Source organism: Malaclemys terrapin, chromosome 11, assembly GCF_027887155.1.
Source record: "Malaclemys terrapin pileata isolate rMalTer1 chromosome 11, rMalTer1.hap1, whole genome shotgun sequence".
In the NCBI taxonomy this organism is placed as follows: domain Eukaryota; kingdom Metazoa; phylum Chordata; order Testudines; family Emydidae; genus Malaclemys; species Malaclemys terrapin.
In genome coordinates this window covers 69052541-69066155 of record NC_071515.1, presented here as the reverse complement: position 1 = coordinate 69066155, position 13615 = coordinate 69052541, and the positions used below count along the sequence as shown (strand labels likewise).

Here is a 13615-nt window from a genome sequence, read left to right as displayed (position 1 = left end):
ACAGTAAAAGTCTGTTCAGTCTCAATGTATTAAATTACAATCTGGTAGCAGAAGCCAGGCACTTCTGTTGTCATCAGTGTAGAATATTCCTTTGAAGAGAAAGCAGCTGGTTTATATGTCTACTAGGCACATAAAATGTAAGGAATCAGATCCCTGGATTATTTAATAGGCTGCCTTCAGAATGCTTCAGAGGAAGGGAAAAATAAAACAATTAAAATTATTAAGCCCATGAAGCCCCTAATTGGACAATGCTTGTGTATAGGAAAAATACATTTCTTACTCTCATATCCAAACCTGAAAGTGTAAAAAACAAAGCAAAAACCTCTGAGAAAGGCTGTCCTTAGAAGCTGTCCTGCCAATTTTGCAAACCTAGAGCTTTGGAGAGTTCAGATAAGCACCCACATTTTTTGGTGCTTATCTGAAATGAATTGCCTAGTCATGTAGGCCCAATTTTTTCAACAGAACCTCAATTCCAAATGCACAACTGTTTGCAGGCACAAATCCAAAAACACAAGTGAAGTCAGCTGAAGATTTGTACGGAGGGGAATCCTCCAGTGGTGATGAGTCAGCATAAATGGCCCTGTGTCATTCTCTATTTTGCAGTGGGGGTGATCAAGGAAAAGGGGGTGGAGCCACAAAGTGGAAGTGCTTCAGCAATCTGCGACAGTCATAATGGCTCTTGGGGGTGGGAAGGGCGGGTGTTAGAGTCAGCACAATTTAGAGCTGCTCTAAGTTACTGCTTGAAATTGCTCCTCAGGACTATACTGGGTCTCAGTGGCCTGAAGATCAGTGAGTTGTAATGTTTCACAACTACCAAGGCAGCTCTCCATCCAAACAGCTGGACCTGATTATCTGACTCTCCCACTGAGTTTGTGCACTCCTAACTATGTGACTTAACCTCTTTGTGCCAATGGATTTACACTATTTATTATTTATACAGAGCCCCAATACATTCTAGGTTCTTTTCAATATAAAGCTAGACTCAGTGCCTGGTAATAAAATAGTAGGGATGGGTGAAGGAAGGAGGGCAAGATACACAGTAATAAGATTACACAGTTATGTTACATAGACATCTTTATGTGACAACAGAGATGAATTTGACCCCCTCAACACCCAGTAGATTTTGATGAGTCTGCAAACTGGTTGCCAGACAAGTTGATTGGACTTAGCCAATCAACAGAAACCCCATCACCCCCCTCCCTGCTGTGTTTGTGATATTTACATACCTGCAGCAGAGACAGACTGGTCCGCAGTCTGCCACTGTAGCAGGGAAGCAAGAAGGGAAAATTGCCCTCCCCCACTCTGTGGGAGCTGTGCTCAGATTTTTTGCTCTGGAAATCACACTTACATTGAGCACTTCACATTTTCCTCCCCTTTTAAGGGCTGCATGAAGGAGCAGATCCCATCCTCTTTGCCAATAGCTGTGTCTGCCAAATGTCCCACAGCTAGACTTGCTGTGTATGCAACATGCACATCACTGCATCAAAGACTTGGACTGGGAACCTTGTGGTCCACGGGTGGAAGCTCTAAGTTAGTAAAAAGGTACATCTCCCCCGTGGTTGAACTCAGTGAAGCTAAGCTAATGTCTTCCTCAGCTGGAAACCAGTATTACCAACTGAACATCAAAGCTGTCCATTCATACTTCGCTTCTTTATGACTTATTACATTACTTTAGCAATGTTGAATCTGGACTGATGGTGAATATACGGCAACCTGCTCATTTCACTCTCATAATAATAATACTTTGCACTGCTAAAGCACTTTCCATTGGAGAATCTCCAAGTGCTTTACCCGCATCATGGGACCTCAACATCTGTGAGGCAGGCACTATGCCTCTTTTTAGAGATAGGCAAACTGAGGCTAAAGCTATGTCTTCACACCCAAAAAGCTGTGTTTTCACAGTGAGATAACGAACGTGCATTAGCTATCTCACTGTAAAATCCTAGTGGAGACAAGGCACTGTAGATTTTACCAGAATACAGCCAGGCGAGATCAACTAGGTGGATGGTATAGTATTTGCCACACCTAGTTACAATGCAGAAAAAACTACCAGCATCTTGTCTCCTCTAGTATTTTACAGTGAGATAGCCAATGAATGTTAGTTATCTCATGTAAACCTTGACACACACCTTTTGGGGCAATGAAGGCATAGCCTTAGTTACTTGGCCAGGAGTTTACAGTGGTGAGAACTTAAAAGTCCTGATTTTCAGGTGTGTTGAACACCCGCATTTCCCACGGACTTCCATTGGAATTGTTTGGGTTCAGTATTCCTGAAAATTAGGCCTTAAGTAACTTGCCCAAGTCAATTGTAGCATCACAAACAGAATCCTGGAGTCCTGGCTTCCAGTCTCCTGCTGAAATCAGTAAATTACACTGTCTCCCGATACAAGGAGTTACCTTTGTACAGTGGGTTCTTTACTCAACCCATATTATTGTTATCATTTGTTATTTGGATTGCAGTACTTCCTAGGTGCTCCAGCCCCGCTGTGCTAGGGACTGTAAAAACATAATAAAATCTTCTCTCTTCAATTAAACAAACGATGTTGTTTCCACCCATCACAATCAGTGATAACTCTTGGAAGTGCAAAAGCAAAGAACAGTCTGACAGTTTCCAAACCTAAGCGTGTTCTTCCAGCAACCAAAGAGAGAAGACATTCCAACACAGGGAATTTTTGTTATCAACAGCCAGCACTGTCCAGCTTTCTTACAAATTTATGGTCACTCGTACTGCTTTCTTTCCTTGGAGAGAAAATTGATCCTTGATTTATATCAACCTTTCAGATTTTCTTTTAAATTGTGAGAGAAAGTAAATACACCAATATAGCGCCAATTTAGCTGCTCAAGCAAGATAACAAATTACTTCTGCGTGGAAATATTTGACAAAAAGCTGTGGAAGGTCTTACAGTGCTGCACCACTGTGCTGTTATTTTGCCCCGATGTGTCACTAAAAGATAATATTACAAACTCTCTATGGCTTTATTTGAACCAGGTAAGAACACAAAGCACTGCATACATAATATACTTCAAAACAGGAATTGAGAGCTGAAACACATCATCCACTCCCCAAAAATAGGCAGTAGGAAAGATGGAAAAATAACTTGTTCTCTTTTATTTTCCAATTCTGGACTTTTCAGTGCCCTGCAAGCACCTAAAAGAGGTCCTCCATATTCTACACCAGGGATTGGCAACCTTTGGCACACGGCCCATCAGGGAAATCCTTTGGCAGGCCGGGACGGTTTGTTTACCTGCAGCGTCCACAAGTTCGGCCGATCGCAGCACCCATTTGCCTGGAACGGCGAACCGCGGCCAGTGGGAGCTGCGATCGGCCAAACCTGTGGATGCTGCAGGTAAACAAACCGTCCTGGCCCGCCAGTGGATTTCCCTGATGGGCCGCGTGCCAAAGGTTGCCGATCCCTGTTCTACACTATGTGTGTGTGCATAAAGATACAGGCATGCAATATAGAATTTATTTGGCTGTGCAGTTGCAAATGTTTGTTTCTTTGTTTTTTGAACATATAGGCCTTGTTCAGTGTAAGTTTCAGGTTGCTTAAGCTCTTCTCTTTGAAACTTCTCCGCTGATGAAGGGTTAAGGGAAAAAAGTTGAATGGTCGTGGAAAATATCCCCAAGAGCACATAAAACAGGAGTAAAATATTCTGGAATGGTAACTGGGTCAAAAATTCTTTAAAAAATTGGTTATTCATATAAGGTGCCAGTTTGACAGCACTGCACTGGAGACTTAAGTTTTCTGGCTGCGGATAAGGCACCTCATGGGCAACTGTGGCACAAAATCTCCCATGCTGACTCACTAACATGCCTCGGATCTGAAGTCTCTAGGTATGAGACGTTAATTTAGCTTCCCTGCCCTTAGCTTCTCCACTGAGGCTGCCAACAAATGTACCAGCTGGTGTCAATTGTGGTGATGTTTTTGGTGAAGTTTTCATTACAAAGTAGACAGAGGCCACCGATTCATTTCCCAGAAGTCAGTAACCAGCATTCTCAAACAGGATTAAATCTGAACCCATAACTCTTGGGTGAAACGTTCCATATCTCACTACAAGTATCCTGAGCTATAGAAACTTGTTAACAAATACAGATAAGCATACATAAACAAATGCAGTCACAGACACACAATTCATTGCATTCATAAAACAGACAGAAAAATATTGGCCCAGATATTCCAAGTTAGGAAGACACAAAAATTGATCTGCCCAGATACCCAATGGAAGCATAAAAATGCCTCACATCGAGCATTAGCATTTCAAATTTCAGCCATTGGCACTCAAATCACCAGTAGCAATGTACAAATGTATATTGGCAATTGGCTGCACCTACCTTGAAAAATCCTGGGCCATTATCTAATAGAGTTTAATCATTTTTCTGAGTAAGGACTAACCTTCTTGTTTCTCGCCTACTTTTACCAGTTCTGATTCTTGACTGGGCTCACTTATGCCATACACGTTAGCAGCTCGCACCCGGAATTTGTACTCCCGGTCAGCCAGCAGGGACTTGACATTGTAAGAAGTGCTCCGGCAAGTAGTGAGATCTGTCCATTTGTTATCCACTGAGTTCCAGGTTTCCACAGTGTAGGACTGAACAGCGCTTCCACCATCGTAAGAAGAGCCATACCAAGAGAGAGTGAGGGAAGAACTTTGTATGTCCGAGGCACAGGGTTTTCTGGCTGGGGGATCAGGTTTATCTGCAAATGGGGAAACACATACAAAAATACATTAGATCAAACAAATTAATTCTGCCACCTACTCCCTCATTAATTGTTATTTCCCCCACCTGATCCACAGAACCCTCTCCATCCTCAACTTTGACCTCTTTTGTTTTGTAATTGTTACATCTAGTTAGATCTATGCTACGCATTTGATAGATTGTTTATTAAAATTAGTGTTGCTAACTCTCTCTGTTATTGACAGTCTCAGAATGTTTTTTGCTTCCTTAAAGCTCCTGGAGTCATGCTAGTAAAGAAGCAAGTTTATATAGTTGCAGAGAAAAAACTTGAAAACCTGTGTACCTAAAAGGCTCAAAACCCAGAAGGCAAGTAAAAAGAATTATGATTTTATCTCAGAGTGGCGTGCTGAGGAGTTTTACAGATGGGGAACTGGGCACAAAGGGAATAATTAACCTGCCCAGGGTCACACAAGAAGTCTAACAGAGGAGGGAATTGAACTGAGGTCTCTTGAGTTCCAATCTAGCACCCTAATCACAAGACCATCCTTCCTGCCTAGAGCTGTAGGCTAAACTACTAAGAAGCAATGAGGCTTGATTCAACGTACACTGAACTCAATGGAAAGACTCCCATTCATTTCAATGGACATTGAATCAAGCCTATGAGTAGAACCCCTCACCAATAAAAAAAATTGGAAAGTTTCAACACCAGAGATTTTTTTTTAAAAAACATGTGAAGTTTAAATATCCTCTTCTGATTTTTTTTTAAACTTCCCTGAATAAATTCTACTATGGGTTGGGATATGAGATGTGAAATCAGGCTTATATAATGGGCTTTTTAAGCTTCAACCTTAAGCATGGAGCAACTGTTTCCCAATTAGGGGCTCACTCCTGCAGCTCTTAGTTGCATGAGTAAAGCCTGCATGATGGCTTTGGAGGATAGGATTACAATTCAAAATGATCTGGACAAACTGGAGAAATGGTCTGAACTAAATAGGGTGAAATTCAATAAGGACAAATGCAAAGTACTCCCAAAGGAACAATCAGTTGCACACGTACAAAATGGGAAATGACTGCCTAGGAAGGAGAACTGCAGAAGGGGATCAGGAATATTGTAAGCAAGACACGAGAAATAATTCTTCCACTCTACTCTGCACTGATTAGGCCTCAACTGGAGTATCCAGGGTCCAGTTCTGGGTGCCACGTTTCAGGAAAGATGTGGACAAATTGGAGGAAGTCCAGGGAACAACAACAAAAATGATTAAAGTTCTAGAAAACATGACCTATGAGGGAAGATTGAAAAAACTGTTTTCTTAGTCTGGAGAAGAGAAGATGAGAAGAGACATGATAACAGTTTTCAAGTAAATAAAAGGTTGTTACAAGGAAGAGGAAGAAAAATTGTTCTTGTTAACCTCTGAGGATATGATAAGAAGCAATGGGCTTAAACTGCAGCAAAGGCGATTTAGGTTGGTCATTAGGAATAACTTCCTAACTGTCAGAGTATTCTAGTTAAGCACTAGAATAAATTGCCTAGGAAGGCTGTGAAATCTCCATCATTGGAGATTTTTAAGAGCAAGTTAGACAAACACCTGTCAGGGATGGTCTAGATAATACTTAGTCCTGCCACAAGTGCAGGGGACTGGACTAGATGACCTCTTGAGATCCCTGCCAGTCAGACGGCATACCGGCAAGAGCCAATTTGCTGTACTGGGGCGGCCCGGCTTCTCCAGGGGGCAATTTAAAGGGCCTGGGGCTCCCAGCAGGGGCTGGAGCCCCAGGCCCTTTAAAGTGCCACCAGAGCCTCACTGCTGGAGGTCTGGGGTAGGGCTGCGGGGCTCTGGGGGCTATTTAAAAAGTCCAGGGCTGCCGCTGCTTCTACCGCCCCAGCCCTTTAAATAGCCGCCGGAGCCCCACCGCCACTACTCCAGGGCTCTAGCGGCCATTTAAAGGGCTGGGGTGGTAGAAGCAGGGGAGCCCCGGGACCTTTAAATAGCCCCCAGAGCCCAGGGGTAGCGGGGGGCTCCAGGGGCTATTTAAGGGCCCAGGGCTCCAGCTGCCTCTGCCGCCCTGGTCCTTTAAATAGCCGCTGGAGCCCCACCGCTTCCCCAGGGCTCCCGCGGCTATTTACAGGGCCGGGGCGGTAGAAGCAGGGGAGCCCCAGGCCTTTTAAATAGCCCCCGGAGCCCCGGGCTGCTCTGCTACCCCGGTGGCGGTGGTGGGGCCACTTACCTTACAGGGTGGGCTGGGGCTGGCTCTGGCTCTGACTCCCTCAGCCATGTCCCTTCCGCCCTAGGCCCCGCCCCTTCCGGGGGCCAGAGCTGGCCCCAGCGTACCGGTAAGTCACTGGACTTACTTTCACCCCTGTTGCCAGTCCTACGATTCTATGAGCCATTTGGGTGCCGCTCTGGTTAACGACACAAAGAAGCCTCTCATTTCTCCTGGCTCTTTCAAAATTAAATGTAATGGTTAACTCAGAAGTTCAGTAGATAAATGCTTTTCTGAGACAGAAAGATGCTGACACTTTTGTTTTAAAATTACTTATTAAGAATTATGATAAATTCTTCAGAAAACCTGAAAGAATGCAGAATATCTTGTGCTGGAGTAATCCTCTCAGGACTGCTCTTAAAAGTAAAATCCACAAGATAATGATGATGATGATCTGGATGAACTAATGGCCAAAGGTTGATTGGTAACATCAGGAAAAGGGAATAAAGTGCTGTATAAGGTGAAAGGGAATAGGTGGAGAGAGACATTCTGTGGCGATGCAAATGTCTGTGTAAGATATACATTGGTACAGCAGGTGAGTATGTGTGAGGTACTGTATAAACACATAGTAAGACACTGTCCCCACCCTGTACATCTTATAATCTAAATAGACAAGACAGACAAAGTGGGGATCATCATTCCCATTTTATAGGTGGGGAATGTAGGCACAGAGGCATTTGTCTAAGTTCATACAAGAGGTCAGTGGCAGAGAGAAAAATTGACCCTCTATCTACTGAGTCCTAAGCCAGTGCCTTAATTACGAGACCATAGTTCCTCTCATTCAGCATCAGGGTACAAGATGATGCAAGGTAAAAAACACTCTTTCCCCCCTATTTCTTCCTTTCGATTCCTCATGTTACATCTCCCACCCAAAGCTCCTGGCTCTCACACAACTGTTACATAACCACTACAACATTTTTTTTAAAATATATCACAGAAATATGCCTAAATCAACCATGGCAATACTGGACCGAAGTGAAAATCACAAATACTTTGCCTTGCTCGTTTCTGTGGGTTGCTTTCTCTCTGTAAACTGCCACCACCATTCTGCGCCCCTCAGAGTATAAATTACACCAATGTATACTCACTTGCCAGTGGGTAAATTACAGAGTTTACAGTAACCTGACATGTAACGGACACCACCATTTACATGTAGTGTTGTTGTAGCTGTGTCAGTCCCAAGATATTGGAGACACAAGGCGTGTGAGAGAGAAAGAAGAAGAGCTCTCTGTAAGCTTGAAGGCTTATCTCTCTGACCACACAGGAACGGGTGCAAGAAGGAACAACTTTGGCTATTTTTGTCTCTAGTTAAAAGAGAAGAACAGGAGTACTTGTGGCACCTTAGAGACTAACAAATTTATTAGAGCATAAGCTTTCGTGGACTACAGCCCACTTCTTCGGATGCATAGAATGGAACATATATTGAGGAGATATATATACACACATACAGAGAGCATAAACAGGTGGGAGTTGTCTTACTAACTCTGAGAGGCCAATTAATTAAGAGAAAAAAAAAAAAAAAAAAAAAAAAAAAAAACTTTTGAAGTGATAATCAAGCTAGCCGAGTACAGACAGTGTGATAAGAAGTGTGAGAATACTTACAAGGGGAGATAGTCAACGTTTGTAATGGCTCAGCCATTCCCAGTCCTTATTCAAACCGGAGTTAATTGTGTCTAGTTTGCATATCAATTCTAGCTCTGCAGTCTCTCTTTGGAGTCTGTTTTTGAAGTTTTTCTGTTGTAATATAGCCACCCGCAGGTCTGTCACTGAATGACCAGACAGGTTAAAGTGTTCTCCCACTGGTTTTTGAGTATTTTGATTCCTGATGTCAGATTTGTGTCCATTAATTCTTTTGCGTAGAGACTGTCCGGTTTGGCCAATGTACATGGCAGAGGGGCATTGCTGGCACATGATGGCATAGATCACATTGGTAGATGTGCAGGTGAACGAGCCCCTGATGGTATGGCTGATGTGATTAGGTCCTATGATGATGTCACTTGAATAGATATGTGGACAGAGTTGGCATCGGGGTTTGTTACAAGGATAGGTTCCTGGGTTAGTGGTTTTGTTCAGTGATGTGTGGTTGCTGGTGAGTATTTGCTTTAGGTTGGGGGGTTGTCTGTAAGCGAGGACAGGTCTGTCTCCCAAGATCTGTGAGAGTAAAGGATCATCTTTCAGGATAGGTTGTAGATCTCTGATGATGCGCTGGAGAGGTTTTAGTTGGGGGCTGAAGGTGACAGCTAGTGGTGTTCTGTTATTTTCTTTGTTGGGCCTGTCTTGTAGGAGGTGACTTCTGGGTACTCGTCTGGCTCTGTCAATCTGTTTTTTCACTTCAGCAGGTGGGTATTGTAGTTTTAAGAATGCTTGATAGAGATCTTGTAGGTGCTTGTCTCTATCCGAGGGATTGGAGCAAATGCGGTTATATCTTAGAGCTTGGCTGTAGACAATGGATCGTGTGGTGTGTCCTGGATGGAAGCTGGAGGCATGTAGGTAAGTGTAGCGGTCAGTAGGTTTCCGGTATAGGGTGGTATTGATGTGACCATCGCTTATTAGCACAGTAGTGTCCAGGAAATGGACCGCTTGTGTGGATTGATCTAGGCTGAGGTTGATGGTGGGATGGACACTACTGTGCTAATAAGCGATGGTCACATCAATACCACCCTATACCGGAAACCTACTGACCGCTACACTTACCTACATGCCTCCAGCTTCCATCCAGGACACACCACACGATCCATTGTCTACAGCCAAGCTCTAAGATATAACCGCATTTGCTCCAATCCCTCGGATAGAGACAAGCACCTACAAGATCTCTATCAAGCATTCTTAAAACTACAATACCCACCTGCTGAAGTGAAAAAACAGATTGACAGAGCCAGACGAGTACCCAGAAGTCACCTCCTACAAGACAGGCCCAACAAAGAAAATAACAGAACACCACTAGCTGTCACCTTCAGCCCCCAACTAAAACCTCTCCAGCGCATCATCAGAGATCTACAACCTATCCTGAAAGATGATCCTTTACTCTCACAGATCTTGGGAGACAGACCTGTCCTCGCTTACAGACAACCCCCCAACCTAAAGCAAATACTCACCAGCAACCACACATCACTGAACAAAACCACTAACCCAGGAACCTATCCTTGTAACAAACCCCGATGCCAACTCTGTCCACATATCTATTCAAGTGACATCATCATAGGACCTAATCACATCAGCCATACCATCAGGGGCTCGTTCACCTGCACATCTACCAATGTGATCTATGCCATCATGTGCCAGCAATGCCCCTCTGCCATGTACATTGGCCAAACCGGACAGTCTCTACGCAAAAGAATTAATGGACACAAATCTGACATCAGGAATCAAAATACTCAAAAACCAGTGGGAGAACACTTTAACCTGTCTGGTCATTCAGTGACAGACCTGCGGGTGGCTATATTACAACAGAAAAACTTCAAAAACAGACTCCAAAGAGAGACTGCAGAGCTAGAATTGATATGCAAACTAGACACAATTAACTCCGGTTTGAATAAGGACTGGGAATGGCTGAGCCATTACAAACGTTGACTATCTTCCCTTGTAAGTATTCTCACACTTCTTATCACACTGTCTGTACTCGGCTAGCTTGATTATCACTTCAAAAGTTTTTTTTTTTTTTTTTTTTTTTTTTTTTCTCTTAATTAATTGGCCTCTCAGAGTTAGTAAGACAACTCCCACCTGTTTATGCTCTCTGTATGTGTGTATATATATCTCCTCAATATATGTTCCATTCTATGCATCCGAAGAAGTGGGCTGTAGTCCACGAAAGCTTATGCTCTAATAAATTTGTTAGTCTCTAAGGTGCCACAAGTACTCCTGTTCTTCTTTTTGCGGATACAGACTAACACGGCTGCTACTCTGAAACTAGTTAAAAGAGAGAGAAGCAACCAGTGTTGCCAGCTCTCATAATAATCTCATGAGTCTCACAATAATTACGGTTTTCCTTAAAGTCCCAGCTCCTGGAGCCAAGTGGATATGTGATGATTTCAGCCTTCATTCCAAAAGAAAAAAGTAACTTTCTGGCCCTCGTGACTGTGGAGAAAACTTCAAAATGTGATCCAAGGATACCCTAAAGGCTCAAAAAGCGGAAGGTAAATAAAAAGAACACCAAATCTATTGTGTTTACATAATCTCACGATTTTAAAGCCAATCTCATGATTTTTGGGGAGCCTGACTCATGATTTTTGAACATTTGGGGTTGGCAATACTGAGCAACCCAGCCTGTAGGGGTCTGCATCAGGCAGGGACACTGCCTGCTCCTGAGCCTATATGGCCCCAAGAACTCCCAAGAGAAAGGGTTAGGCTGGTCAAGGGCAAAGCTGACCAAGGGGGAAGAAGCTCCATGTTGCAGCCCATATGTCATACACTGAAGCAGAAGGACTCTGGACAATCCAAGGGGCTCTAACCCCAGCCCAAAGAATGCCCTGGAGTGACAAGGAAACTAAGGCAGGGACATGGGTTTAGCGTTTTCTGGTAAGTACACTCCTGTGCTTTACATGATTAAGTAAAAGAGCAATAATGTGCTAGTCTCTGGAAACAGTGTCTGACTGTGAGCTTCGTAAGTATTGCATGCCTCCAGGGAAAGTGAAACCTTTGGAGTGGAGTTCTGGGAGAGGAAGTGTTTAAGTATGGGGGAATCAGAAGGCTTAGCACTGTGCCCAGCGTGGCCAGGCAGCTGGACAGTGGGTTCCAGCTCTCAGAAGGAGGTACCAGGCAGAAGTTCTGCACACAGAGTGTGCGCTTAGGGACCCCAAGATTCAGGCACTGGCTGGATTCCATTCAGGTTCTGGAAGCATAAAACACCTGGGTATCCAGGGCCTCAGAGGCTCTGATTCTCCCCTCACATCAGTCTTGTGGGTGGCTGGAAAGAGGCACCCAGCCAGATCTGTGACATCCCCTAGTGCTGCAGAGGGATGACCGTGTAAAGGAAAAAGGGATAGTTTGATCAAATTATATTAGTTCTGCATTAATGCTAAATATTCAGGGTTTTTTTTTTTTTATTGAAACAGGGACAATTTTCTCTCCATTGAATACTCCTCACTTTTGTGCTTTGACTGGTTTAACTTATCCAGCACCTTTTTCTTTTTTGATTTTTATAATTTCAAGTTCACCAATAAAAAAAAGAGTTTTCCTCAAAATGGAATGTAAAGGGTTATAACTTTTAATGGGGATAAAGAATTTTCAGATGCACTCACCACGAGAGTCTCCAGCAAGAAGATAAAGAGACTTAATAATTTAGGTTATCTGTACTCATTTCTTGGCAACACTTAAAACACCATTCCACTAGGAGTCATCATTATACAGCAGACCTCTAATTAAACCCCGAAATATCAGAAACCAGATGCAATTTTGACCTTAACCTCCAGAATGGCTTATTGCCCTTCTTATTTGTTAAAGATTCAGGGCCTGATTCTGTGGTAGCATAAAGGGACCTTAAAGAGTAATTCAAACACAACAAGGAGTCTGGTGGCACCTTAAAGACTAACAGATTTATTTGGGCATAAGCTTTCGTGAGTAAAAACCTCACTTCTTCGGATGCAACATGAAGGTAGTTTTACACCAGTCTAGCAATATAAAGGGGTCTAAAAGTGGATGTAAATTGAATTTAAGTATGTTGTTTCCAACTTCGATGATTCAGTATCTTGCATCGAAGTTGGAAACAACATACTTAAATTCAATTTACATCCACTTTTAGACCCCTTTATATTGCTAGACTGGTGTAAAACTGCCTTCATGTAAACAAGAATCTGCAGTGTGACTCTTTACAGGTCCAATTTCCCATTCCAGGGTACTTTTTCCAAGGCGCTGATGTATTATTATAATTTATTATTTCTATTATGGTAATGCCTATAGTTATCAACAGAGATCAGGACCCCTTTGGGCTAGGCACTGCACAAACACATAGTAATAGCCAAGTCCTACTCAGAAGAGTTTACTATCTAAATAAATAAGACAGACAAAGGGAGTGAGAAAGGAACTATCATCATCCCCAATTTGCAGATGGGGAACCAAGGCAGAGAGAGACAAAGTGACTTGTCCAGGGTCAGACAAAGACTGAGGCAGAGTTGAGACATGAATCCAGATCTCCTGAGTCCCACTCCAGTGACTTAACTACAAGACCATCCTTCTTCTCCATCTTATTAGCACTACTGGACAACCTCCTCATAGCAACGGATAGAGGGCAGAACTCAATGCTCCCATCACTCACCCTATCAGCAACATTATACAATACAGCACAGGGTATGACATCGATGGAGTACATGGGTCCAATCACAAAACTCCAAGAGCAGTGATATCTAACTGCTCCTTTTCGCTACAAATCATTATGTCTGGCAATACCACAGAGATCTATCCTGTCTCTCTCCTCTTCAAAATCCACCTGAGATTGTGTGGAAAGGTGCTGAGACACCACAGGCTCTGTTGCCAATAAATGCTAGTGACTCCCTGCTGTATTTCTCGTAAACACCTTCATCACAAAGATGTCCCAGTGCCTACAAGAGACCAGCACCTGGATAAAGAACAATGGTTCAAACCAAACCAAAATAAGCAAAGGGAAATCACTTTGAAGAACTAGCTGGGACACCGACCTACTGCCCTTTCAGAAGCATTTACCACGGTTTGTCAAAGTAGCAT

General features: G+C 43.3%; 1 protein-coding gene across 4 annotated transcripts in view; it reads right to left on the bottom strand.

Moving 5' to 3' along the window:
- Positions 1–13615, bottom strand: part of MYLK (myosin light chain kinase) — a 305994-nt gene that overhangs the window by 34620 nt on the left and 257759 nt on the right. For all 4 annotated transcript variants that reach the window (XM_054044298.1, XM_054044297.1, XM_054044296.1 and 1 more), the window contains one exon: positions 4395–4697. In XM_054044298.1, the coding sequence (XP_053900273.1) occupies positions 4395–4697 (303 nt within the window). The remainder of the gene's footprint in view (positions 1–4394; positions 4698–13615) is intronic.